Raw genomic sequence first — 24777 nt, forward strand, 5'->3', positions numbered from 1 at the left:
GTTTTTGTTTGAGAAATGGGAAGAGGCAAAATAATAGAGGAGATTATTTATTTTTATTTATTTTTTTTTATGGAATACATTTTACATTAGTTTAAAATATGGGATCAACTGAAATGATATTCAATTAACTTAACTAATTTTAGCGGTTCATAAAAGACACAGCTGTAATTTTATTTAATTTTATTTTCATAGGGAATATCATCAACCTGTTAGCTTATTGTAAAAGTGAGTACTCAATTGCTTTTTCATTTATTTAATGCTATTTAAGTGGTTTTCCTTTTGCAACAGAGCGAACTCAATTTCGCAATGAAGTCAATTTGAAGCGCATTTAATGAGTTGACAATTGTTTCAGCTGCAGCTTTAGATTTAAACTACAGCTATGCACATAAGTGTACATATATGTGGGACACTAAATAGCTGTCCACTTTGGCAGCCTCCCGATGAGCACACAGAGGTGCGGCAATTGTCCTGCAGTTGTCGAGCTGCAGTTGCAATGGGGACCCCAAAGTGCCACTCCCATTGAAAATGTGAGTCGTATCTGTGTCAGCTCGCTTACAGTTTTCATTAATGCTGTAGCGTGGCAAAGGGAGGGGAAGGGGACTGCCCTTAACCCACTGATCCCCTCCCTTTTTACCTGACAAAGTAAATATGAGTGCGTTTATTGTGTTGCATCTAAGGCGGAAGGACATGCAATTTGTTGCTGTTTGCCTTTGTTGTTATGTGAGTTGGTGGTAGCTGTCGTCCTTTCTGATAGCTTTCTCCCCGCCCCCCCTTCCCCTCTCATCTATCTGTTGCCTCACTCTCTTGACTTCTTTGTCAGCATCATGCATGCTGTTTGTTTTGTTTTCTCTTGTCTGACGCTGCTCGTTGTTGTTCTTTGTTGCACCTAAATTGACAACAATATCGTTTCATTTGCTCAGTGAAGTGAACTCATCAGTACCGAGATCCCCTCATCCCTCCTGGCCACCTCTAACATGTCGTCTACACATTGCCACTTCATTTTTTGTCATTTTGCAACAGCTGCTGTGGCCAGCTTGATTATATTGACTGGTAGGACGACAGGACGACAGGACTTGAGGACAGTGTGTGTATGTGCTTAGCTTTAATTTTGACTCATATCTGTGTTACATTACATTGTGCTATAGAATTGCTTCTTATTTATATCGCAAATGTATTCTTGCAAAAGAGTAAACCAATTCAGTTGGTCAACTGGGAAGGGAAAGGAGGAAGGCAGAAGGCAGAAGGACTGTCAAGGACTGTTGCAAAAACTCATTTGTGCATTTGTCTGTCAGAGCGAAAAATACGAAAATTTTAGTAACTAAATTTCTTGAGCATTCATTTGCATTTGTTATTACTTCGTTGGTTTCCCTAGTTGCAATTGTTGAATATGCAACAATGCCCCAAACAAACCCCATACAATCCCAGCCAAATCTCCTTCCAGCATCTTGCCCCACAAACTCTGTTAGCAGATTTAATTTAACGCTGAAGCTGATTGCATTACCAAAGTGGGCGGGGCTGCAACGCCCAAATATATTTGTGGCAAGCTCCGAATATTTTCATAAATCATAAAATGTAAGTTGCAAAAGTAGAGAATTGGGCGATTTGTTTGGCTAACAGGAAGAATATAAGGACAGACAATATTCTTTATGAATTTGCAATAATTTTGTAGTCTTTTCACAGTTTACAAAATATTTTTAGTATAGCATAAATTGATACGAGAAACTTTGAAAGCAAACTTATTTGCTGGCAGGCATTTTGAACAGTTTAATACCTCCGATTTGCCACATGCTGCATATTAAACTTATTCAACCGCCCACATGACAATTTCTGTGTGTGGAGAGAAAAATAAGTTGGTAAGTTCATTAAAGAGAAGGCCTGGTCAAAAGTTATCATAACTATGCACAAGTTTGGTAGAACTTATCATTGGCAACTTGGAAACTTAAGAGGCTCAAGGTCAACTGGCGGCAGAATTAATCAACTTGTTTAATTAGCTCGCTAAGCTCTCTGGATGGGATCTGGATGGGCTTTACCTGCTGTCAAGACAACAAAAGCGACAACTAATTGCCACATAATCAACAAGAACAACAACAACAAACCGCAACGATTGTGGCAAGTCGGCTGGCTGTTTGTCCTGTGTGAATCGGCGCGGAATTGAGGCACTTGCGCTTTTTACCAACTCAATTTACGCTAATTACTGATTTGCGCTACGACGATAACATGGCTGCACAGTATTTGTTTAGTACTCGGCCATCCCAAGAGATACTCAACTATATACCCACCTATATCTTTGTGGACATAGCCTGCAGTTGTTGCTGCTAACGGGTAGCATAGACAACGTCAGCGCTCGTTGCCCATCTGCAGCAGATTTCCACACGCCATGTGAATTTATATTGTCATTAGCTCTCTTTATGTAAAGTCGCCACGTAAATTTCATTAAATTTACCAATTCGCCGCAAAAGAGAAACATTCGATGAGAGCGACTGAGAGAGTGAGAGAGCGTGCTGTGTTGCACATGCGCGCTCTGGAATTGCCTCTCTTCATTTGCTTCTAGCACTGACCTATAGCCACATTTTGTGGCGGATGCTGTTGTCCAAGTCGACAACGGATTTATTTGATGATTTCTAGAAAGTAATATAATTGATATATGTATGAGTGATTCCTATAGCCAATTATTCAAAAAATAAAATGTAGTGTAATTCAAAAAAATTACATTTCAAATTAAAATTACAATAAAATAAAGCAATAAGCAAAAAAAAAAATAATTACAAATTTTTCCAATCTAAATTATTGTTTATTCTGTAATTACTTTATTTATGGACTTAAAAAATTTATAGATTTTATACCTAAATTAGCTCATAGTTTTATTTTAATTTGCAATCAAACAGAAATAAGTTCCTCATTTAGATTTTAAAAAATTTATAATTTTTATACCTTAATTATCTCATAGTTTTATTTTAATTTGCAATTAAACAGAAATAAGTTCCTCTTCTAGATTTTAAAAAATTTATAGTTTTTATACCTTAATAATCTCATTGTTTTATTTTAGTTTGCAATTAAACATACATAAGTTTCTCAACTAGATCTTAAAAAATTTATAGTCTTTATACCTTAATAACCTCATAGTTTTATTTCAATTTGCAATAAATAAGTTCTCTCCTAGATCTACATTCTAGATCTAACAACCTAATGGTTAGATGCTGAAAGAGCACAAGTCAAAGAGTGTTTGTGAACTAAGAGAGAATGCTTGCGGCGAATTCAGATGGGGAATCGGCTTGCCACACGACGACGTTGTTGACGATGCCACACAAAACACGATGTTGGCAGCAACAGCAACAGCAACAACAACAACAACAACAACAACCGACCATCGACAGCCGACAACCAACAACGACAACATCGCGAGACCCCATCCTGATAATGGAGGAGACTCAGGCTCGTCTGTCTGGCCAAAATTGGTTTCAGTTTCAGTGCGACAGCGACGGTGAACGCATGTGATTGATAAACGCAGCGGTTGACGTGTTTGAATCTAGTAAAGTCTCGATTTCGTCAACAAATCCAAGCTCGATAACAAGTTTGATAACCCACAAAATCAGCGGCAACTAACAAACAAATGCAATTCGAATGCCCAAAAAAATATAAAACGTGAGAAGCGAATTTACTTGCAATTGCACTTGTATAGATGTGTGCGTGCGTGTGTGTGTGTGTGTGTGTGTGTGCTTATGTGTGTAAAACAAAAGTTGAGAACAAGTTTCTGAGAACGACTAAAAAAAGTGTCAGAGTCGTAAATTTTGAACGTGTGAAAACGCAGGAAAAGCCTCATTGCCTCATTGCCGGCTTGGCAGGAGATGAAATTGAATGTGCCCTTTGTTGTTGCCAATGGTCTTGCCAATTTTGTTGCCATTGTTGTTGCTATTGTTATAGCTGCCGTTAGCCGTATGCCTTTTGGGGCAGTTTAGTAAAACGCGCGACGCACGCGAATATTTTATGACATCGTTTCGAATTATATGCGATTTTACTTTTTTTTTTCTTTTTGCTGTTCGCCGCGTGTTCGCAACTTGTTAGCAATGGCAGGCGACAAAAGACGAAACTAATAAAATAAAAACAGCAAAACGCACACAAAACAAATAAAAATGTGTTTACGCCCACACAACGTCTCGCCGCCTTGCCTCCCCCCTTTGATGCCCTTCTAGACTCCACTAATGCTTCCTATTGGTAGCACTCTGTTTCATTAGCAGGCAGCAAATTATGTTGTTCTATATTTAGATCAACATTTCTACAACGCTCGGAATAAATTAACAAATTTAAAATAGAGAAAAGCTAAGCAAAACAAATGTACTAAATCGTCTTTGATCTTTAGCAGTGCCGATAAATGGAATAACGCGTCAAAACAAATTGTGTACACAAACTGTCTTCGAACAGCAATATTTTGTAATTCAATATTCTCACAGCCTTCGCCCAGACGCGGGTCCAAAAGTGACAAAAATTAATAGAAAACACATAAAAAATTAACACAAAAATGTGCCAGAGGCAGAGACACCAGATAAATGATCAACAACGAGCGGGAGGACAGTGCGTATGCGCATTGCGTAAACGAATTTGTTACACATACGTCATGTTGTACAATGCTGTAAAGCTGAAATCTGCCATACAAGCATTGTTGTTGCAAAAAAAAGGGGAAAACTTTGTCCTTGATTGTTGCACTAAGTAGTTGAGGACAGGCGAGAAAAGTTTCGCTCAGTTTTGCAAAATAAGCGAACATATCAACAAAAGTAGAGAAAAAGCTGGTAAAAAGGCAAAGTGCAAAGTTTCATTTTACCATTTTTATCTTTATTTAAGTTGCCACAATACATTCAATATCAAACACTTCAAACATTGCCAGTTTCAATGCGAGAATGTAATGATTATGGTATATAAAATAAAGTCCACATTGTTTTCAACTTACAGAAACTTTTTTGGTTATCTGTATATTTTAAATGGATTTTTGGCAATACAAATAGTTTCTTTCAACTGGCAAAATTCGACAATTCCCAACTGCCAATTGAAGAAAGCCCATAATCATTAGCCTAAATGCAGGCAAAATCTGCGTAAATTGCTTTCAATTTAGCTAAACAAGCCAGCGAAATGGATACTAAACTAAAGTAAGCACAAAATACTGTTGTATCAATAAAATATTCATGAACAATGCGAAGCAATGTCGCACAGGGAATCACTGAAACGCAGCATTGCGGAAATGGCCAAAATGAGGGAACTGGGTATGTCATCTAATCACGGCTACTAAGCATAATGGCAAGCGTCGCCAAAGGGGGCAGAATAGAGCTCAAGTGCTGAGCAACAAACTGCAGACGTTTACAATTACACCTACACACACTGGCACACAGACACAATGAACGGCTAAAAGGAGGAAGAGTGCAGAGGAGCACAGAGAGTGAGAGAGCGACAAGTGGACTTCAGTTGAGCTTTCAGTGCCTTAGGCAACAATTACCAAGCCACACACACACACCCACACACACACACACATGTACAGAAACAATACACAACGAAGTTGAGTGCGTTAACACTTTTGAGAGACATGAAAACAACGACAATGTCCTGTGCCTTTCTGCCTATCTGCTGTCTCGTGGCAGTCTTCTGACTGCTGTCTGCCAGCTGTCTCTAATTCCATTACGGAAGCAACAGTGACAAGTGGCCCACACAGGGCGCCAGTCTGAGCGGGCTAAGAAGCCCTCTGATTGAAGCCAGGCAAAGGGTAACCTGAGTTACTTTGGCCGCTGTCAGTCATTGTACCTTTAAGTTGAACCCTTAACCGGAAGCAGCATTTGCAGTTTGTAATTAGTTGCTGACACTCTTGCAAATTTGCAATTAATTATATTTTAATTAATTTTTTACGCTAGCGACAAATTTGCAAGTGCTGTGAACAAATTACCGAAGTACTCGTATTCTGTGCAACTTATACTTATCGAGCAGGAAGTGTGGCACAAAAAAGTTTGGCCAAATTGATTGATGTCCAACTAAGTAAAATGGAATACATAAAAATGACTGACAGCCTTAAGGATATGCCAAGGTTTTTAGCCAGACAGTTAGAGGCGGATTGCTGCCAGCATTTGCCGGGTTTCAGTTTTGAGGCGTGACAAGCCCTCAGGGCTAGTCATAATCCAATTCCCGCCCTTAGCTTGTCCTGCCAATAATATAAATATATATTTATGTATAGGCATATAAATTTATATTTTACTATGCTTAAGAGTGATTTATTTTTGGGTCTCATTTGTGGGTTGGGTCTCCCATCAATTTTCCATAGACATGCGTGTCAGTTGTTCTCATCAAATATGCGCCATGAAAATTATAGTCAAAGTTTCTGTTAATTATACATTGGCATTATTTCAGTGGGATGTTGCTCACAGCCTAATTTGAAGATGGTAGCAGTTCAATTGATTTTTTATTTAGAAGTGTTTAAAACTGAAAGTGAGCAGGTTAAATTCTAAGGTCAACTGCGATAATTTTACATGTCTCTAGATATTACATATTTATTTAGATTAAAATATTTATAAATAAAGAACAAAGTTTTATATATAATTTTTACTTTTGTTTGGTTTCGATTAGATGTAACTTTATTTATTTTACATGATTTCGTGCTGACAAACTTGAATCTTAATGGCTTTATAAGTGCCTTTCCGCAATTTTATTTTGATCAATTGATGGCTTTCATTAGGTGCAAATGCGCACACACAAGGATACATAAACGAGCCTTATAAAAACAATGACAAATTTAATCAATTTAAGTTCAGAGCGCTGACAAAATCAATTTGGTCGGAAAATGACAGCAAAAAAGCGAGGAAACTGCGTGGCAAAAAGCAAAGCAACAGCAAAATGGTATAAATAAAAGGTTAACAGAATCAAAACAAATAATATTTGGCCTAGAACGAAGACCGAAAAACAACAACAACAACGAGAACAACGAGAACAATTCGAGAGTGGCGAAAAAAAAGGTTAACAAACGAACTTTAAAAGATTAAATTGTCTGCCGATGGAATTAAGTGTTTTAAATGTCATGGCAAGTGTTTAATTCATTGTGAGGCGGTGTTGTTGTGTGTACAATGCGCAATGAAAATATCATTTACAGTGACAACAACAACCACAACAACTACGGAAAGAAAAACAAGTTAAAAAACCTGCTAAAAGTGCAGCTATAAAAACCATTTAAAGCAAATAAAGTGCAAATCGATAGCATAAATAAAGCAAAGAGTAAGGTGAAAAGTGAAAGTGTGAAGGAGCAAGTGATAGAAAGAGAGAGAGAGAGAGAGACAGAGAAGAGAGAGAGACAGAGAAAAAGGAAGCACTTGGCGCTGGGCGCCCCAACAACAAATCAAAATGTTGACCCTTTCGACGCTGCTGTGCTGCATGATGGGTAAGTCACAAAGCGGACCCGACCAGGACACTTGAACGTTGTCCTAGACCCATTCATATGTGTGTACATTGTACATAACTGTATCCTGTTTAAGCATGCATAAGATTATCAGCGACAACGAACTCAAACGACCCCCAAGTTATTTTTTGTTGTTGTTTTTGGTTTTTTTCTGCGGCTCAGCCCCCACAGCGAATCCTTTTAAAAACATTTGTGGCCCAGGCTGCGAAAATCCTGATTTATGTCTGCCTGCTGCGTTGCTGTTGCTCTCGTTGTCCTTGCCAGCGACATGGCCAATGCCAACCGCAGGGAGTGAGAGCTGAAAACAGTCGGGCTGGCAAACAAAAATGCGGTCGATCCGCCTCAGTTCGCTTCGGGCATATCACATAACTGAAGCGCATGAAGTAGAGGAGATTTGACTGAGGTGGGAAAGGAGGGAGTGGGGTGGGGGAGGTGCTGTTGCACTTTAAATTTTAAACGGCAAAACACAAATTGCTCTCTGCACATAATTATGCATAATTGAAAAGTGTAATTATGCCCACGACACGGCAGCGCGTTTTTATGAGGCGCAACTTCAAGCTCAATCAAGCACAACGGCAGAATCAACGCCTGGAGAGGCACCAAGTGGCAACAACAATGTTTATGACTCGCAGGTCCTTTTAATTGCTGCCAGATGCAGGATGTGCTTAGATCCTTGAGCAGAAGAAAAGGCCGCAAAGCCAACTCTGAAAGAAAGTAGAGAATTTTAAGCTTTGAGAATGCACTTAATCTATTGCTCTTCTCAAAAGCTGTTTAGTAGAAATTTAGAAATATGTTAAAATCTTTCTACGCTAACGAATCTAATTATCAAGATCTGTTCACCTCAGATTTATCAACTTCATCTGGCATTATTTATAAAGACTCTGCTGACTCTATGAACAAGTTATTGTGGCGTTCCTATGTTTCCACTTAATATAGAAGTACTTTCTTCCTTATCGGTTGTAAGTTTGTTTTTTTTTTTTTTGTGCTGTTCTTGGCTTTGTTTCGGTTTTCTTTTCTCTTCAACTTTGTTCCGTTCTCAGCGCTGTTTTAGCTGCCTCTTGTGCCATGTGTTTTTATTGCATTAATTTTTATGGTCGCTTTCGTTTGTTGTAGTTGTTGTTGCTTTTGCTGTGGCTGTTGGTGCTTTTGTTTTACTTTGCGTATGCCCCAAAGTAATAAAGTGAATTGGTTTTCTCAAATAATTTCCATTTTAAATCCAGTCAGCAAATCCGCACAAGCTATGCCCCTGCCTCCTTCCCCCTGCTCCCGGATCCCTGCTCCTGTCCCCTGTCCAGGCTCTTAGCCGATTTTGTATGTTCCTCATGGTTGTTTCTGTTGCTGTTGTTGTGCGAAAAGTGGCTTCATTTTCTCGCATAAAATTGTTTTGTAAAGTTTGTTGAGATTTGTTTGGCGACAGCATTTGCAATTGTTTTTGTTGCCCTATATATTCCTTTAGCTGTGGCTGTTGTCATTGTTGTTGCTGTTTCTTATTCCGCTTTGGATTTTGACTGCTATTTGCATTTGCTACCAATGCGGCTGGTGCTGTCAATGTCAACGAGGCCTCAAAATTTAATTGAAATTTAGTGTAAACACAATGACAGCCTGTCGATTATCCTGTGCACACACACCACCCACTTGTATGCGACTATATATATATATTTCGATGTCGATATTTCCGCGTAATCCTTTGGCACGGAAATCCTGTCAACTTTAGCCTGGCTTCCAATTTGCCAAGCGCCTTTTCCATGTCAAAAACTCGAGCCAAAACACGGCAAACATTTCACGCGTGTCACTGAAGTCAGTAAAGTTGTTGGCCTGCCTTCAGTTAAGGATGTGCCTATACCCCAACCCTTCCCCCAGTCACAACTCACTCAAACTTGTCTGTCAAGGCAAACGCAACACCAATGTCTCAACCCCAACACACACACACACACACACACACACACACACTCCCACTCGCACACTTCTGTGTTTGCAAAAAAACTCCAATTGTTTACTTATTTGCTTTGTGCATATGGAAATGAAATGGCAAATAAGCCTTGAAAAGGGAAAGAAAAATTACGTTGACTTACCCAAATGTACATAAATGACACATACGAACATATACACATATCCATACACTCTCAAACAAACACATTTGCTTATATAGAAACATATTCCAGGAATGCCAAACAGTAACAGCAACAACAACAACAACAGCAACAACAACAACAACATCTCAGCTGTGATTGTGAATTGTTCCCTTAGCCATTCATCTCTGTCGCACTTTCTCATCATTATAACGCAACAGTTTCTTGATCTGACTTTCTATCTCGTTTCTGCATAATATACTGACGCTAAGCGACCTCTTAACCTTGGCTTTAATAACTTAACCAAAAAAAGATACTTTTATCTGTAACAAATTAAATGCAAAATAATGTATATTTTTGACAATATTGTTTTTTGATTTTTAAATATTGCAAGTTATATAAAAATTTAGCTAAATAATTTTATTAAATAGATATTTAAACATTATAATACTTGTGTTTTAATTTCACATTTATTGTGTTCTATTTCATATTTATTTGACATGCTTTTTTTTTATAATCATCTTTCATTCTGCCTTAATCCTTTTAAAGCTGACAGTATATTCTCCATTTCCATCTCCTGTTTAATTGCTAACCCTATGAAATCTCAAAATCCAATTGCCACTTTCTACACAACGTTTAACCATTTTATGGCTTTTATTTTATTTCCACTCGCTTTTCTTTCCTTTCCTTGTTTTTCTGTTTTTTTTTTATGTGCAACATTTTCAATTTCTCTGTTCATTACTTTATTTTGCTTATCAAAAAAGCAACGCATTCAAATAAACACAAAGAAGACATAACAGAGTGGCAAAATAAAAAAAAAACAAGCAACAACAACGAAAGAAAAGGGAGGAAAAAAAAGGGGCATGAACAAATTGTTTACGGATGTGTTTGTGTCCCTTTTTTAATATTTTTTGTTGTTGCTATTGCTATTGCTGTCGTTGGCATTGCAAGAAGGAAGTAAATCGGAGCAAAAGAAGCAAACCAAAAACGAAAAAGGATGTAACAAAAATTCATAACAAAGTACATTTCATGCTATTGCGAGCAAGTCGTTCATCCTGTTTTGGTTTCTCTCTCTGTATGTGTCTGTTTGTGTGTATGTGTGTGTGCGTATGTGTGTCGCTTTTTATTGTGTGTGTTTGTAAGCTTGGCCTGCAAAGAAAATTCACTTGACTTTTGGCTACAATCCTTTTTTTTACACTTGCTGCAGCTTCTTCCATACTTGTTGTTGTTACTGTTGTTATTATGTATTATTGTTGATGCTGCTGAGGTTGCCCAAAGGCATAAATAAGCTCTGAGACTACTGCAGTTGTCGCCGCTTGGCTGCTTCACTGCGTTTTGGCCATGGCCAACAAAAAAGGAAGAAATGCCAGTAGGCAGATTACACACACTCACATAAACACGTTAAAAAGAGAATTGTACTTATTTATGGCAAATTTTTCGTAAGTGCTTGCCAGAAACAGTGTTTCTATATTTATTGTGGAATAAAAGATTTACCCAAAACATTTAAAAATGAAATAGGAACTGAAAATTTGATATGAACAATGTTGTCCAATGATTATACATTTAATTTTTTAAGAACTTCACACTGTATTATATTTTTGGAATTTTTCTGAGTTTAATCGTTACATCTTTTATAAATAAATCAGCATGTTTTCACCACAACTCTAGCTGTGTCGTTTGTTGAATGTGGCACAAACATATACACTTAATTTCAGAGCCATGAAATTTCCTTTCATAACACATCTTTGCACATTGAATACGAAACTGACTGTCACATGGCCAATTGTTGACATAATTGCAGCAATAGCGCTCATAATGGCAACCAACAACAACAAAAACAGCCGAAAACAACAATAACAATGAATAGAGAGTGCTGCCACACCCAGAACCGCCCCTAATTCCATTTCGCATTCCCATTGACGAAGCAAATTATGGTGACCCTGGTTCGTTTTTATTATTCCGCTAAATTGATTTTGAATTTAGTTCAATGTTTATGGTCAAATGGTTGCGTTTTTGTGTCACCAGCCATCGTGTGGAAATAGCTACAAATTCTGGTAAATGCATATAGTATCTATGGGTTGGCATAGGAATAGCTTCCGCTCCTCCTTCCCCTGCCCCATCCCGTTTAATTCCATCCCATCGTTTTCTACACCCTTGGAAAGTTTTTGAGGCCAGTCAGCTAGGTGCGGCAACAATTTTTGTTGTGTCTACCTTATAAATCATTTGTGCTTCGATGCGTAAGCGACAGTATAGTCCCTACTTAGAGGCAACCACCTTCATAAGGGATAAGCCGCTGGGGCCAAAAATAAATACTTCTATGCCCGAGAATGCCCGAAACGAGGTAAAAATGAAAAGCATTCGAGAGTAATCCCCAATCGATTTTCAAGTCCATTCAATGAGTTTCTGGCCGCCATTTTGTGACTTTAAGGTGCCTTTTTGTGGCCACCTTTTCTCTCATTTCTTTTTTCTTTTTTTGCATATTACTCATGCATATGCTTATGTTGGGAGTAAGTGAGTTTATACATTTTTATACATCTTTTTACTTATTCCATATCCATTAAGTTCAAAGCGAAATGTGTCAGAGTAGCAGTCTAATGTATTGGCTGGTCTCAGGCCGGATCATGTCGAGTTGGGTACGGTCGGGGACTGGAATGAGGGTCTAGGGATGCGTTGCGGATTGCTCTCTGGGTACACATTGATTGCCTGGTTTGCTCTGACTCCGGCCCTGACTCTGGCCCTGGTCTGATGGGGTGTCTGGTCTGATGGTTCCAGACTTGAAATTTCAATTACTCAAGCAAATGATAAATGAACATGCAGCCGCAAATTTTCTCGCCTTTTGTCTGCCCGGGCAGAGCATCCATTATGAAGACACACACCGCAAACCGCCCACTAAGTGTGTGGGCGTGTCACTCACATCTCACATGTGCTTATAGTCATGCTCATGGGTAAAAAGTGCAGCCTCTGAAATGATTGCGAAAAACTTGCGCAACTTTTGCCAACAGGCCAAGAGTTTGCTTTAACCAAATATGCAAAGTCTCGACGGGGTCAACAGAAGGAAGAAGTTGGGTGTTGGGAGCTGGAAATGGGGTGACAGGCCTTCTGAGCCGGAAGAGTATTTAATGCTATTTGCTGGCAAAGTTGTCGTGACTTTGCAGCTTTTAGTTGGAGCAGCTGTTGGCAGCCAATTCCTTGGTAAGTCACGTTGGCATTCGCTTAATTAAGAGCTAAAATATGTGAGAGCAAGTCGTATGCATGCTTTAAATTAACTTAATTAAGTGACGCATCTGGCATGTCAACTGGGCATTACATCTACACGAGTACACTCAGTAATCCACTCAAAAGTGTTGCCCACTTGCCATTTGAAAATTCATTTCCGCTTCCCAATTCACACAGCACTCAACATAGGAATCAATAGAAGAGGTGTTGTTGCTCTGCACTACAATGCATCAATATGGCTTTGTCAGTCAGTCAGTCAGTCAATCAATCAGTCAATCAGGCAGTCAGCCACTACTCTAAACATGCATCGACATCAACTTAATTGCATTTCATTCATTGCTAAGCAGCAGCAGCAGCAGCTGCTCCGTTTTCTAGTGTCAAGGTGGAAATGGGAATGGGAGTGGAAATTGGAATGGGAATGGGAATGGGAATGTGCCAAATGGTGTGAAGTTTCATTTCGCTTCAGTTCCATCCGTCGATGCGGGTGCTAAAGAAAAGGCAAACAGAAAACAACAAAACAAAATAAAACAATAAACAAAAAAAAAACTGAAACGAAAAAAAGAAAAACCACACACAAAACTGAAATGCAATGCCGAAGCGAGAAATCGGTGGAGATGGAGGCGCTCAGGAATGCGAAGTAAGACCGAGGGAAGCTGCCACTCAGAAAAGCAGCGAACGGATACCCCCAACACTCAACAAACAACAAACAATGGAAGCAATCGGCAAAAAAAGGGCTAAACATCAACATCACATTACGAAAACAAAAACTTCCTTATTGTCTATTTCGTTTTTGAAGTCATGTTCAAGTGGAACTTCAGGAATGTTGAGTGACTTGCAAACAATTTTGAAAAAATGTATTTATTTAATAAGAAAAATATACGCAAACGATTTAAATATGATCAACAATATTATAAAAAATTATTTTGACTTATTTAATATTATTTTAATACAGAATGAATTAAGAGGCCAAACCAATATCAAAATGACATTCCGCTTGCAAATCGGTCCAGTTTTGACAAAGTTATGAAAGTTTGAAGTTGGTCAAACCTTTGACCTAGCAATTTTACAAGTCAAAATAATTGTTTGATTTGACATGATTTTTTACAGAAAAATGAAAGGTCCCAGAATCAAATTTAAAGTGTTGTTTTATACTAATTGCGATATAAGGATTCCATTAAAAGTGATAACTTGAGATTTAAAATTTTCAATTTTCAAAATTTCAAAGGGAGGACCATTAGCATCGAAATCTTGTTTTTGAGAAAAATAATTTTTTTTCCAAAATTATTTAAATTTAAATGCAGAATGAATAAAGAGGCAAAACCAATATCAAAATGACATTCCGCTTGAAAATCGGTCCAGTTTTGACAAAGTTATTGAAAATGTTCGAGCCTTTGACCTAGCTACTTAACAAGCCAAAATTTTTGTAGAATTTGACAAGATTTTTACAGAAAAATGAAAGGTCCCAGAATCAAATTTAAAGTATTGTTTTATACTAATTGCGATATAAGGAGTCGATTAAATGTGTTAACTTGAGATTTAAAATTTTCAATTTTCAAAATTTCAAAGGGGGGACCCTTAGCATCAAACCCATGATTTGGGGGAAAATAATTTTTTTTACAAAATTATTTAAATTGAAATGCAGGATGAATTAAGAGGCCAAACCAATATCAAAATGGCATTCCGCTTGAAAATCGGTCCAGTTTTGATAAAGTTATGAAAGTTTGAAGTTGGTCAAACCTTTGACCTAGCAACTTTACAAGTCAAAATTTTGTTTGATTTGACATGATTTTTTACAGAAAAATGAAAGGTCCCAGAATCAAATTTAAAGTATTGTTTTATACTAATTGCGATATAAGGAGTCGATTAAAAGTGTTAACTTGAGATTTAAAATTTTCAATTTTCAAAATTTCAAAGGGGGGACCATTAGCATCGAAATCTTGTTTTTGAGAAAAATTATTTTTTTTCCAAAATTATTTAAATTTAAATGCAGAATGAATAAAGAGGCAAAACCAATATCAAAATGACATTCCGCTTGAAAATCGGTCCAGTTTTGACAAAGTTATTGAAAATGTTCGAGCCTTTGACCTAGCTACTTAACAAGCCAAAATTTTTGTAGAATTTGACAAGATTTTACAGAAAAATGAAAGGTCCCAGAATCAAATTTAAAGTATTGTTTTATACTAATTGCGATATAAGGAGTCGATTAAATGTGTTAACTTGAGATTTAAAATTTTCAATTTTCAAAATTTCAAAGGGGGGACCCTTAGCATCAAACCCATGATTTGGGGGAAAATAATTTTTTTTACAAAATTATTTAAATTGAAATGCAGGATGAATTAAGAGGCCAAACCAATATCAAAATGGCATTCCGCTTGAAAATCGGTCCAGTTTTGATAAAGTTATGAAAGTTTGAAGTTGGTCAAACCTTTGACCTAGCAACTTTACAAGTCAAAATTTTTGTTTGATTTGACATGATTTTTTACAGAAAAATGAAAGGTCCCAGAATCAAATTTAAAGTATTGTTTTATACTAATTGCGATATAAGGAGTCGATTAAAAGTGTTAACTTGAGATTTAAAATTTTCAATTTTCAAAATTTCAAAGGGGGGACCCTTAGCATCGAAATCTTGTTTTTGAGGAAAATAATTTTTTTTTCAAAATTATTTAAATTGAAATGCAGAATGAATAAAGAGCCAAAACCAATATCAAAATGACATTCCGCTTGAAAATCGGTCCATTTTTGAAAAAGTTATGAAAGTTTGAAGTTGGTCAAACCTTTGACCTAGCAACTTTACAAGCCAAAATTGTTGCACAAATTTGTTGTTAATTTTCATATATATATATCAAATAATTATTTTGATATAAGGATTCGATTAGAAGTGAGAACTTGTTATTTTTAATTGCAACTTTTTAAGACTTTAAAGGGGGAGTCTTTGCATAAGAGTTGAAACCGAAACATTAAAGAAAAAATTATTAGCGAAACTAATTATGTATCAAATGGTTTTAAATTCGCATTCACTTTTCCGCTCATTATGATTGTTTTCTCATTTTCCAGAACTCCCAGTTTTTCCCATGGTAGCACTCACTTCTCACTAGGCACTTACATCTGTTGTCTCCTTCATTCCACTTTCTACCTCTCTCTCTCTCTCTCTCTAATTCTCTCTGCTTTATCAGGGAACGTTGCTCATTGCTTTTGGCTTTTAGTGTGCGGCATTGCTCGAATAGCAAAAATTGAGACGTCACGGACATTTTACCGCATCGAGAGCGCAGACGGCGAAAAGGATAAAAAAAGGAAAGTTTTTTAATTGAATTGTGTGTTGCAGAGCTTCAATTGCAAGCACGGTTTAGTTTAGGGTAGGGTTCGAATCTGTACCAAATCTTAAGGGTTTGGCTTTTGGGTTTTTAGCGACATTGTCCATGTTTTGGCTATCAAGAGCGAGTTGCAGCTGAAGCTACGGCGTCTGATTTAGCGTTTTGGCACGTTTTACTTGTTATTTAGTGCCCATCCCAACATCTGCTGCTCCATTTGGGGATGCCACATCCGCATACGTCTAAATGCGCGTGCTTGGATCCAAACAAGAAATGTAAACACTTACGACCACACAGCTGCTGCCGGAATGGGCTGACTGGGAACAGCTAAGCATTGACAGTGTTTTTTGGCCATGGTTGTTGCTGCTGGCCCTGCTTTTATTAACACAAATATTAATTTTTGCGGCGCTGCATGTGGCAGTCTTGTTTACACTGACGCCATCGGCAAACGTCTACTCCTCCTCCTTCTTTTACTCCTCCTTCTTCGTATTCTGCTGCCTCGTATTCATCCTTGGCACGCCCCGCTCGTTTATGTTTTTGTTGTTTGCTTGTATCTCATTAAAGTCAAAGGCGCCCAACACGCACTTCAATTTGCATGAACAAAGCTTTGAGATGTCCCTTGTTTTGGCCTGGGAACGGACATAACAACTTTTGCCATGGCTCTGGCTATGGCTTTATTTTGGCTATTCTTTGTATAACTTAACAGTGGCAAAGTAAGAAAATCTCATCATAAAACCGATGGCGTTGTGGTGAAATGCATTTGGGTCCCTGTTGATTATCAGCAGAGCATCAGGTACAGTGAAAATAACGATGTCCATCAGCACAGGAAGGCGGCCAAACAGGAAAGAGAAAACTTTACAGTAACGACAAATTGCATGGACATTGACAAGGGAAGTGGAAAGGGGGGGGGGGGGGGGGGGGATGTGTACAAAGTATGCCAATCACACCTGACCCAATTCAACGATGAATTCACTGAGCAACTGAAAGAGCAGCTGTTGTGAAGTGAAACTGGCCTTAAACCAAGGCTGTGCAACACATTGAGATACTTTAACATAATACTAAGATCCAATGAGAAGACAAATAAAAAAGAATGCTTTATTTAATGTATAAGTCTTAACAAAAATAATATAATAATAATAATTTAGTTTAATAAAGTTTGAAGAACCAATAAGAAGACAAATAAAAATGAGCTTCATTTAACTAAGGTTATTAACAAAATTAATTTTGTTTTGAAAATTTATAGTATCTTAATGTAATTTCACTTTCAGCTATTGTCATTGTGGTTTAGTTAAATAGTTCAGCGACTTTCTGCGAGAGTGTTAGAGAAGGCTGTCATATACGAGAGTCGAGCTGAATGTTCCTTTTATTCATATACTGTTTCTTTTTGCTGGGCTTCATCTACAACTTGCTCTTGGCACACAATCGCTGGAGAAATGTGTTGTGCTGTGCCTCTCTTCCTCTCTCTCTCTCTCTCTCTCTCTCATTCTCTTCTCATTCCGAGAGGCAATCTCAGCAGGAGACCCTGCCATATAGGAGCATGCGGTCCGTTGCACGCCTGACTGACTCTTTGTCCGCATCCTTTTTGCTGTCCTGGCTCCGAGCAGGCTTCTTCTTCTGCCTTCCTTGGCAGTGGCATTTCCTGCAGTATTTGAAACGCATTTTTGCCATTTTCCATTTGCAACGTTAGTTTGCCATGCGATTGCTTGGCAAATATTTTCTTAATTAGTTGGCACCGAGCTGCCTGAGAGCCTTCACATTTTATCCCTCTCGCTCCCATGCTGGTCAGTGGCAACGGGTGCCACTCTGTTGACCAACTGTCAAGTGTGAAAAATTGCAACTCAAATTGTTGTACAAAATGGCTTTAAGAGCTCGTTAAAAGTCACGCAGCGAATTGTTTAATTTATGCGTACGAAAACAGAAATTATATTAATTACGACTGCAATGAAGGAGCAACAACACGACACTGCAACGAGCTTGACAACAACAACAACAACAACAACAACCACAACCACAACAACAGCAGGCACCACAACAGCACAACTCAAACGACCCTCAACTCTGACTTCCGAGCAACTTTTCCCCCAAGTACGACATAAAAAACTGCATAAAATTTGCATGTCAAAAGTGCGTCGACGTCGTCCTCCATTCCCACAGCGATTTGTCCTGATCCCCAAGCTTGCTCCTCTCACTCGCATACTCCTCTTGGCTCCCCATCGCCATTCTGAGGGGTATTCTGGGGTCTACGAGTGCGAGTACAAGCGGTAAAAATTTTGCAATCAACATAACAATTATGTGGTGATATCAGAGGGGCGGCAACAGATTGTCAAATTGTTAAACGGAAACAAGTCGCAGCACAGATTTCTCTTGTTTGCATATTAAAAATCCCCCCGTGTCGTATGTTTTACTAGTGCATTTAAAATTTTTAAAGCCCACACAGCTAATTACGTGGGCTGTTTATACGATTCACGAACGATCCACGACGATTCGTTCCTGCCACGGGGTGTTTAATGCCGTCGCATAAATGTCGAAATGTTGCCACATGTTTGATTTTTATGTAGACGGAGGTGGACAGGGAGTAGGTAGGGACTGTGCACATAATAGGGACAGGGAATGTTTCATTGTCTCGTTTCTCTCTGTGTGTATGTGTGTGTGTGTGTGTGTGTCTGGCTGCCTTCCGTCTAAATAAGATAAGCAAAATGTGAGCAACATGCACAGCGAATGTCAAAGCGTATTTAATGAGCACCCTCCCTGCCAGACTCCCTCCGTTGCCTCGTGCTCCACTCTCATCCCTATAGCGAATGTGGCTGCGATTTTCTGCGAAAATCACAAAATCAGTTGGCAAGAAATCAGATTGTGGCTTGGGTCGACAAGGCAACATCGACAATGTTGTGGCAAACGCTGATGTTGCGCCCAACAGGAGAGTGGGGGGAGGGGGGAGTGTGAGGCGTGTCGACATGGCGACATGGCGATAACAACAACAACAAGGGGCTGTCGTTGAAGCTAAAGCCAAAGCCAAAGCATATGCCGCGATGCGTGCCACCGATTGACGACCGAAGAGTGTCTCTTTATTCTGGGTGCTGCATATCGAGCGTGGCAGACACAGAGGGAGACGCCACCGCTGATGGTGTCTATGCCAAGACGACGACTACAACTTGGTGGCATAAACAATGCTCTCGGCCACATGCCAAGCGAAACAAATTGCTCAGGTTGAGACCCTGTATCTCTGTTTCGCCCTGAATGTCTGTATGTGTGTGGTCTTTGCTAGATAATGTCATCAGTACAGTAGACAATATTTGAGAACTGCGACCTTGAACTGTGCTCGAATGAAAACCAAATTAGTGAGTAGATGGAATTGTATTTACCTTTCGTAATGGAATCCCATAAAACAATGCGAAAGACTGCTAAACATACGCATACAAAAGCCATCAAGTAAACAGACAGTCTACGATTAAATAACATTATATGCCACATATTATTACATCTTTCATAACTTTTTTATTCATAGTCAAATTCGCCTGGCCCACAAAAGTCTTTATATATTTTGGCCACTTGCTTGTTTGTCTCCTTCTCTTAAGGCCACACTCTGCACACTTTTCTTAACCACAAGACTTTTCATTAGTGCAAGTGCTGCATACACACTCACACACACTCACACACACTCAGACACACACATGAGCATTCTGCACGCGCTTCAAGCATTGCAGAACGTGCCAAAAAGCATTGCATAAGCGCAGGCGAACGACAACGCAAAATAAATAAGGTAAAGAGAAATTGCGAGCACAATATTTTCCGTTTTTTTCCCAGCTCCCCAACGACAAACAAATCTCAGCTTTTGTTGAGCAGAAAAAAATGAGAAAAACGTGTAGAAGAAGATGAAGTTTAAATACTCTTACAGACAATTGAATGACTTTACTGTTCACACAATCAAATTAGTTGGAGTTTACTCTATAAACACACAAGCTCAACTGCACTTCATTTAGAAGTAGGTAAGCTTCTTGGTATGCCACGAGAGAGTGGAAGAGAAGGGCAACATTTAAGGATCCTTTGTTAGGGTATTAGAATAACTGTGGACAGCACACATCCTGTAAAGCAATGCGTTTAGCAATCAACTCACGAGTCTGCAGTAGAAGTCGCTGTCCATGTCCATGTCCCTATTGCTATCCCTGACGAAGCACTGCTGGGACTGTCGCTTAGCATTGCGCATACGCCGCGTTGCACATGTGGCTGCTGCAACCAGTTGGCAGCCGTCTATGGGGCGTGTGTTAATAATGCGTGACATAAACTGAAGCTCAGGCAGTTTCTCAGTTGGCTGACTGCTCGATGCGACGTGGACGTGACAAAACGAATTGAGTTGAGCATTTTAAGTGACAGGAGGCAAGCAAATGTCGAAGTCGATGCTAAAGAAATGCGCAATGCGAGTTGAGATTGCGACATTGTCATTGTCATTGTTTTATTGACATCCCAATGCGAAGTCACAAATATACACTCAGATATACACATATCCAGACGATATGTTTACGCCTCGTTCGCTTTTACATGCATAACATTTAAATTTGTGCCTTTTAAATATGTAAATAAATGTTGGATGAAGGCAACAAATTCAAAACTCACTCTACATAATGTCGGTGTGTGAATGTGTGAGAATTTCAATTTCCGCTTTCGCACACAGTGGTACAGAGAAGTATGTGTATACTAAGCACACTGCCAATTGCCGCCAATCAAAAGAAAACCAAAGTCGAAGGACGCTGCTGGCAACGCGTTGCTGATTTTTGAGGAAATTAAATGAAATTGATTTTAACCCCAAGTGTGAGAGTTCACCAGTTTGTGTGAATGAGTGTGTCATATCCGTTGGGGCATACAAAATTACTTTGTGTATATATATTTTACTATTTAAATATTCGAATAAAATTGTAAATTGAAATTGACATTTTAAAGCAATCACAAGAGAGAGATATATAATCTTAGATAGCCGGAGGGAGTAAGTGAGAGATAGATAGTGAGCGGAACCTGTTCAGGAGCTACATTTAAGCCGCTGTCCTTTGCAGCACTTAATCCCTTTAAAAATAATTACAAACTGCAATTATTAGCCCTGAACGAAGGTGGGACAGAAAACGCGATGCCAAAGCGAATCCAATTAAGTGAAAAGCAAGTGTAAGCCGAAGCTTTTCCTCCACAATTTTCCTTCACTTCCTGTTCCTCTTCCTGTTCTTGTGCCTGTGCCTGTTCTTGTGCCTGTCCCTGTTCAGCTGCTCAGTTAATGCGCGCTAAATGGCAAGAACTTGGCCAGGAAAATTGCAGTAGCTGCCACTGACACGTCTTGCACCGGCTGCTGATTTTTCCAGGCTTCCAGGGCTCAGGTTTCCCTCTCTCCCTCTCTCCCTCTCTCCCTATCTCTGTTTCTTTTTCTTCAACTTGTTGTTATTTCTTTTTTGTTTTTATGATAACTTTACATTTTATTTTATTTGCTGCTCGACAATAAAGCATGAAATTAAATTGGCAACAGTAATAATAATAATAACACAGCTAACAGTCCAGTATCTAAGATATGTAGAGAGTTTTTGCGATTGTTGTAAGTAGCTTTTGCTTTGTTATTGCTGTCATCAAGCTGGAACAGCTGGCCAGGATAAAACTTGTAGACAGCTTTCTCGATTTGGTCATTGGTGTGCCTAACTTTTACCTGATGCTTTGTATTGTCCTTGCTGTTCCTTTGCGATTGCTTTGGGAGGCACTGAAAAACTCAGAAAGAGCAATGCGAGGGTTGCTTCAATTTATATTGCAATTTATATTACTTTTTTATTTCTTTACAAAATATAAAATTCAAGTATTATTTACATTATTCCATTACTTTGTTATATTACATTTGTTTTTCCAAACTTTGCCGACTCTTTGGGTGACCCTCGTCATCGTAAGTGCTTGAAAATATTGCGGCATGTAATGAAAGTGAAAAATTGTTGCAGGTGAATGTCCATTCGGTGCCTGTAGTTGGGCAAAAAACTATTTCAATTGAGGTAGAAAATGAACGACAAGGACACGGCGGCATTTTCCTTTTTCTTCCTTCCATTACAAGTTTTTTTCCTCCCTTTGTGTGTGTGTTTTTTCAAGAATTGCAGCAGAGATTCACAGAGAATTCATTCTTTCTTTTTGTGTTTTTGTGTTTGCTGTTTAAATTGCAGCATGAAAAGAATTTTTGCTTTCACATTTCAGCTCTCATCTTTCTTTGATTTTTTGTTTTTCAGTTTTTCAGTTTTTCAGTTTTCATTTTGTTTTCTCTGTCAAGTGTGGCAAGTCGAGGTGGCAAGCTCTTCACTTGAACAGTTTGTATACCTTTGGCATTGATAGCCCCTGAACAAGAGTCAGCTTCATTCGCATGACATTTGAACCAATAAAGATTTGTTAGCTTAATTTCCCCTCTGTGTATGTGTGTGTGTGTGCTATTGTGTTGTTGTGTGAGTGTCTGCTTTTGGGCTAGATTAAGTGTATGTGTCAGTAAGTGCTAAGCTGAGAGTAGGCATGAGTAAGCCGAAGTCAAGTGTTCAATGCAACAGCTGTTCTTGACCAATATAAAGCAGTTGTCATAACACTGACTGAGCTGGCCAACTGACAATGACTAGATGCCCAGAAGCACCTATAAATGCCACAGTCCAATACCAAACAAGCAACAAACAGTGAGCAGCATGCAACAGTATTGTAAGCATCTTTTGGCCACAACTTTGCTGCTTTTGCTGCAGCAGGTCTATGGCCAAAATGCAACTACCAATTATTGCCAGCCAGGATTGTGTTCCATGCTCAAAAAACACATTGCCTGCAGGAACAATGGCGTGAGTACAAGTGTTGGGATCGGTTACAATCAACACCTCATTGTTTGATAAATCCACAGGAATTGGCCAAAGCCTGTCCACCAAATGCTCAGCTGTTGAATCTCACCCAGCATCAGCCTCTGATTCTCAACGAGCACAATCTTCTGCGCAATTTGCTGGCCTCTGGTAAAGTGGAGAACTTGCCGTTGCCAGAGAAGATGGCCACCATGCAATGGAGTGAGGAACTGGAGCAGCTGGCCACACTGAATGTCAAGCAGTGTGCCCTGATCTATGATCCCTGTCACAACACACTCGAGTTTCGCAATTCTGGCCAGAATCTGGCACTGCAGAACATTAGCACTGCAGTTGAGGTGACGGATGAGGAGCTGCTCAAGGAGAACATAGATCGCTGGTGGGAACAGCATAATAATGTCACCCGACAGCGAGTAGCCAAGTATCCCAAGGAGACCAAGATCAGCGAGTGCGTCTGGAATTGAAGTGATCTATTGTTACTTTTAATAATCCTTATCCTGTTAATAGTTTTATACGCAACTTTGCTCTCATGGCTCGGGATAACAACACCTACGTGGGCTGTGCTGCCATGAGATACACCAAGAATTTTCTCCAGCACTTCCTGCTGGCCTGCAATTACGCCAGCAACCCAGTTGCCGAGTATCCAATTTACAGAATCAAGAGTCGTGGCTGCCAGAACGGACATGACAAGTTTTACCCGGCACTTTGCAAGGCAGGCGAACAGTACAGAGAGGTTGAGCCCCTGGAGCCCAACAAGTGGCCCAAATAGGGGAAATACTTTTGCATATGTGCATGAAATATTTATGAATAAAGTGCAGCCTGCTATTGACGGCAAACATTACTCTTAAAGGCAACAAACAAGCTTCGTTTTGGTTTATTTAACATGTTGATTTTAGTGTCACAATCATATATCATCGGCATTATGACAAGCCGCCTGCATATGGAACTTAACATATCCCATCATTTTATTAGGCCATCATCATTATCATCAGCATCAGCATTACGTAGACAACAGCTAAAATATGATACTTGTTGTTTCTTGGCCTGAAGAGAGACGAGACTCTGGCGACGACGTCGACAACTTGGCATCTAATTTTAACGTCAATATATGAAACGTAAAAACGTGTCTTCATCAACGCGCCACGGCTCGTAATCTGTCGCGTCCGTCCTTGCATACTCCACCCAACCCCCCTCCCCCTCCTATTTTCCTCTGCTCCACCCTCTCTGGTATACGTAGTGCCTAGTTTGCCCCCACACACTTTTAAGTGCCTATTAATAATGTTGGCCTGGCTGAGGCAATTTTTTTCCTCATCGTCGTTGCTGTTGTCGTCTTCTTCAGGTTTTGCTTTATTTTTAGTGTACATCGTTAGCGTCCTCCGGCGTTCTTCTTCTGCGTTTAATATGCCGTTATGTCGTCAAATCTTGGGATCATTAAAAACAAAAGCAAAAGCAAGAGCTCTCCAAAAGTGATTTCACTGTGCTTTTGCCACATTTACAGATAATTAATAGACACCCTAATGCCGGCCACATAAAATGTGATCAAATTAAATACGAGCTATCCAGGTAGAAAAGCGTAAACTGTACACTCACATATTCACAGCTGCATACAAAAATTACTTTATTACCGAATTTCATATAATTATGTACACTTGTTAATTGTGTTCAAAATTTAAAAAGTTCACTTAGCAAAAAAAAATTAAATGTATAAAATATATATTTTGTGATGGCAACGCGCTCATTAAAATCATGTAAAACCATGGCCAGCATATTTTCTGATGTGTATAAACGTATAAAAGCATTAAAATAATAAAATTATTAAATACGAGCATGTGTGATGCCTTGCTCACATAAACTATATTGGTTATTTCTGTGGGCAGATAATATTGCAATTTCGACTAATTTTAGACCATGTTTTGGATAATTAGTATTTAACG

General features: G+C 38.9%; 2 protein-coding genes across 2 annotated transcripts in view; both read left to right on the forward strand.

Moving 5' to 3' along the window:
- Window positions 1–3462: 3462 nt before the first annotated feature.
- The window catches only part of LOC117787374, a 38596-nt gene continuing 17281 nt past the window's right edge, over window positions 3463–24777 (forward strand). Inside the window, exons 1-2 of the mRNA XM_034625882.1 lie at window positions 3463–3529; window positions 6916–7402. Coding sequence (XP_034481773.1) covers window positions 7366–7402 — 37 coding nt within the window. The 5' untranslated portion in view covers window positions 3463–3529; window positions 6916–7365. The remainder of the gene's footprint in view (window positions 3530–6915; window positions 7403–24777) is intronic.
- Window positions 22625–23704, forward strand: LOC117786611 (antigen 5 like allergen Cul n 1). Its single transcript, XM_034624948.1, has 3 exons — window positions 22625–22831; window positions 22891–23291; window positions 23351–23704. Exons 1-3 carry the CDS (start codon window positions 22625–22627, stop codon window positions 23610–23612), a joined length of 870 nt encoding a protein of 289 aa, XP_034480839.1. The 3' UTR covers window positions 23613–23704.

The sequence above is a fragment of the Drosophila innubila genome (assembly GCF_004354385.1).
Source record: "Drosophila innubila isolate TH190305 chromosome 3L unlocalized genomic scaffold, UK_Dinn_1.0 0_D_3L, whole genome shotgun sequence".
In the NCBI taxonomy this organism is placed as follows: Eukaryota; Metazoa; Arthropoda; class Insecta; order Diptera; family Drosophilidae; genus Drosophila; species Drosophila innubila.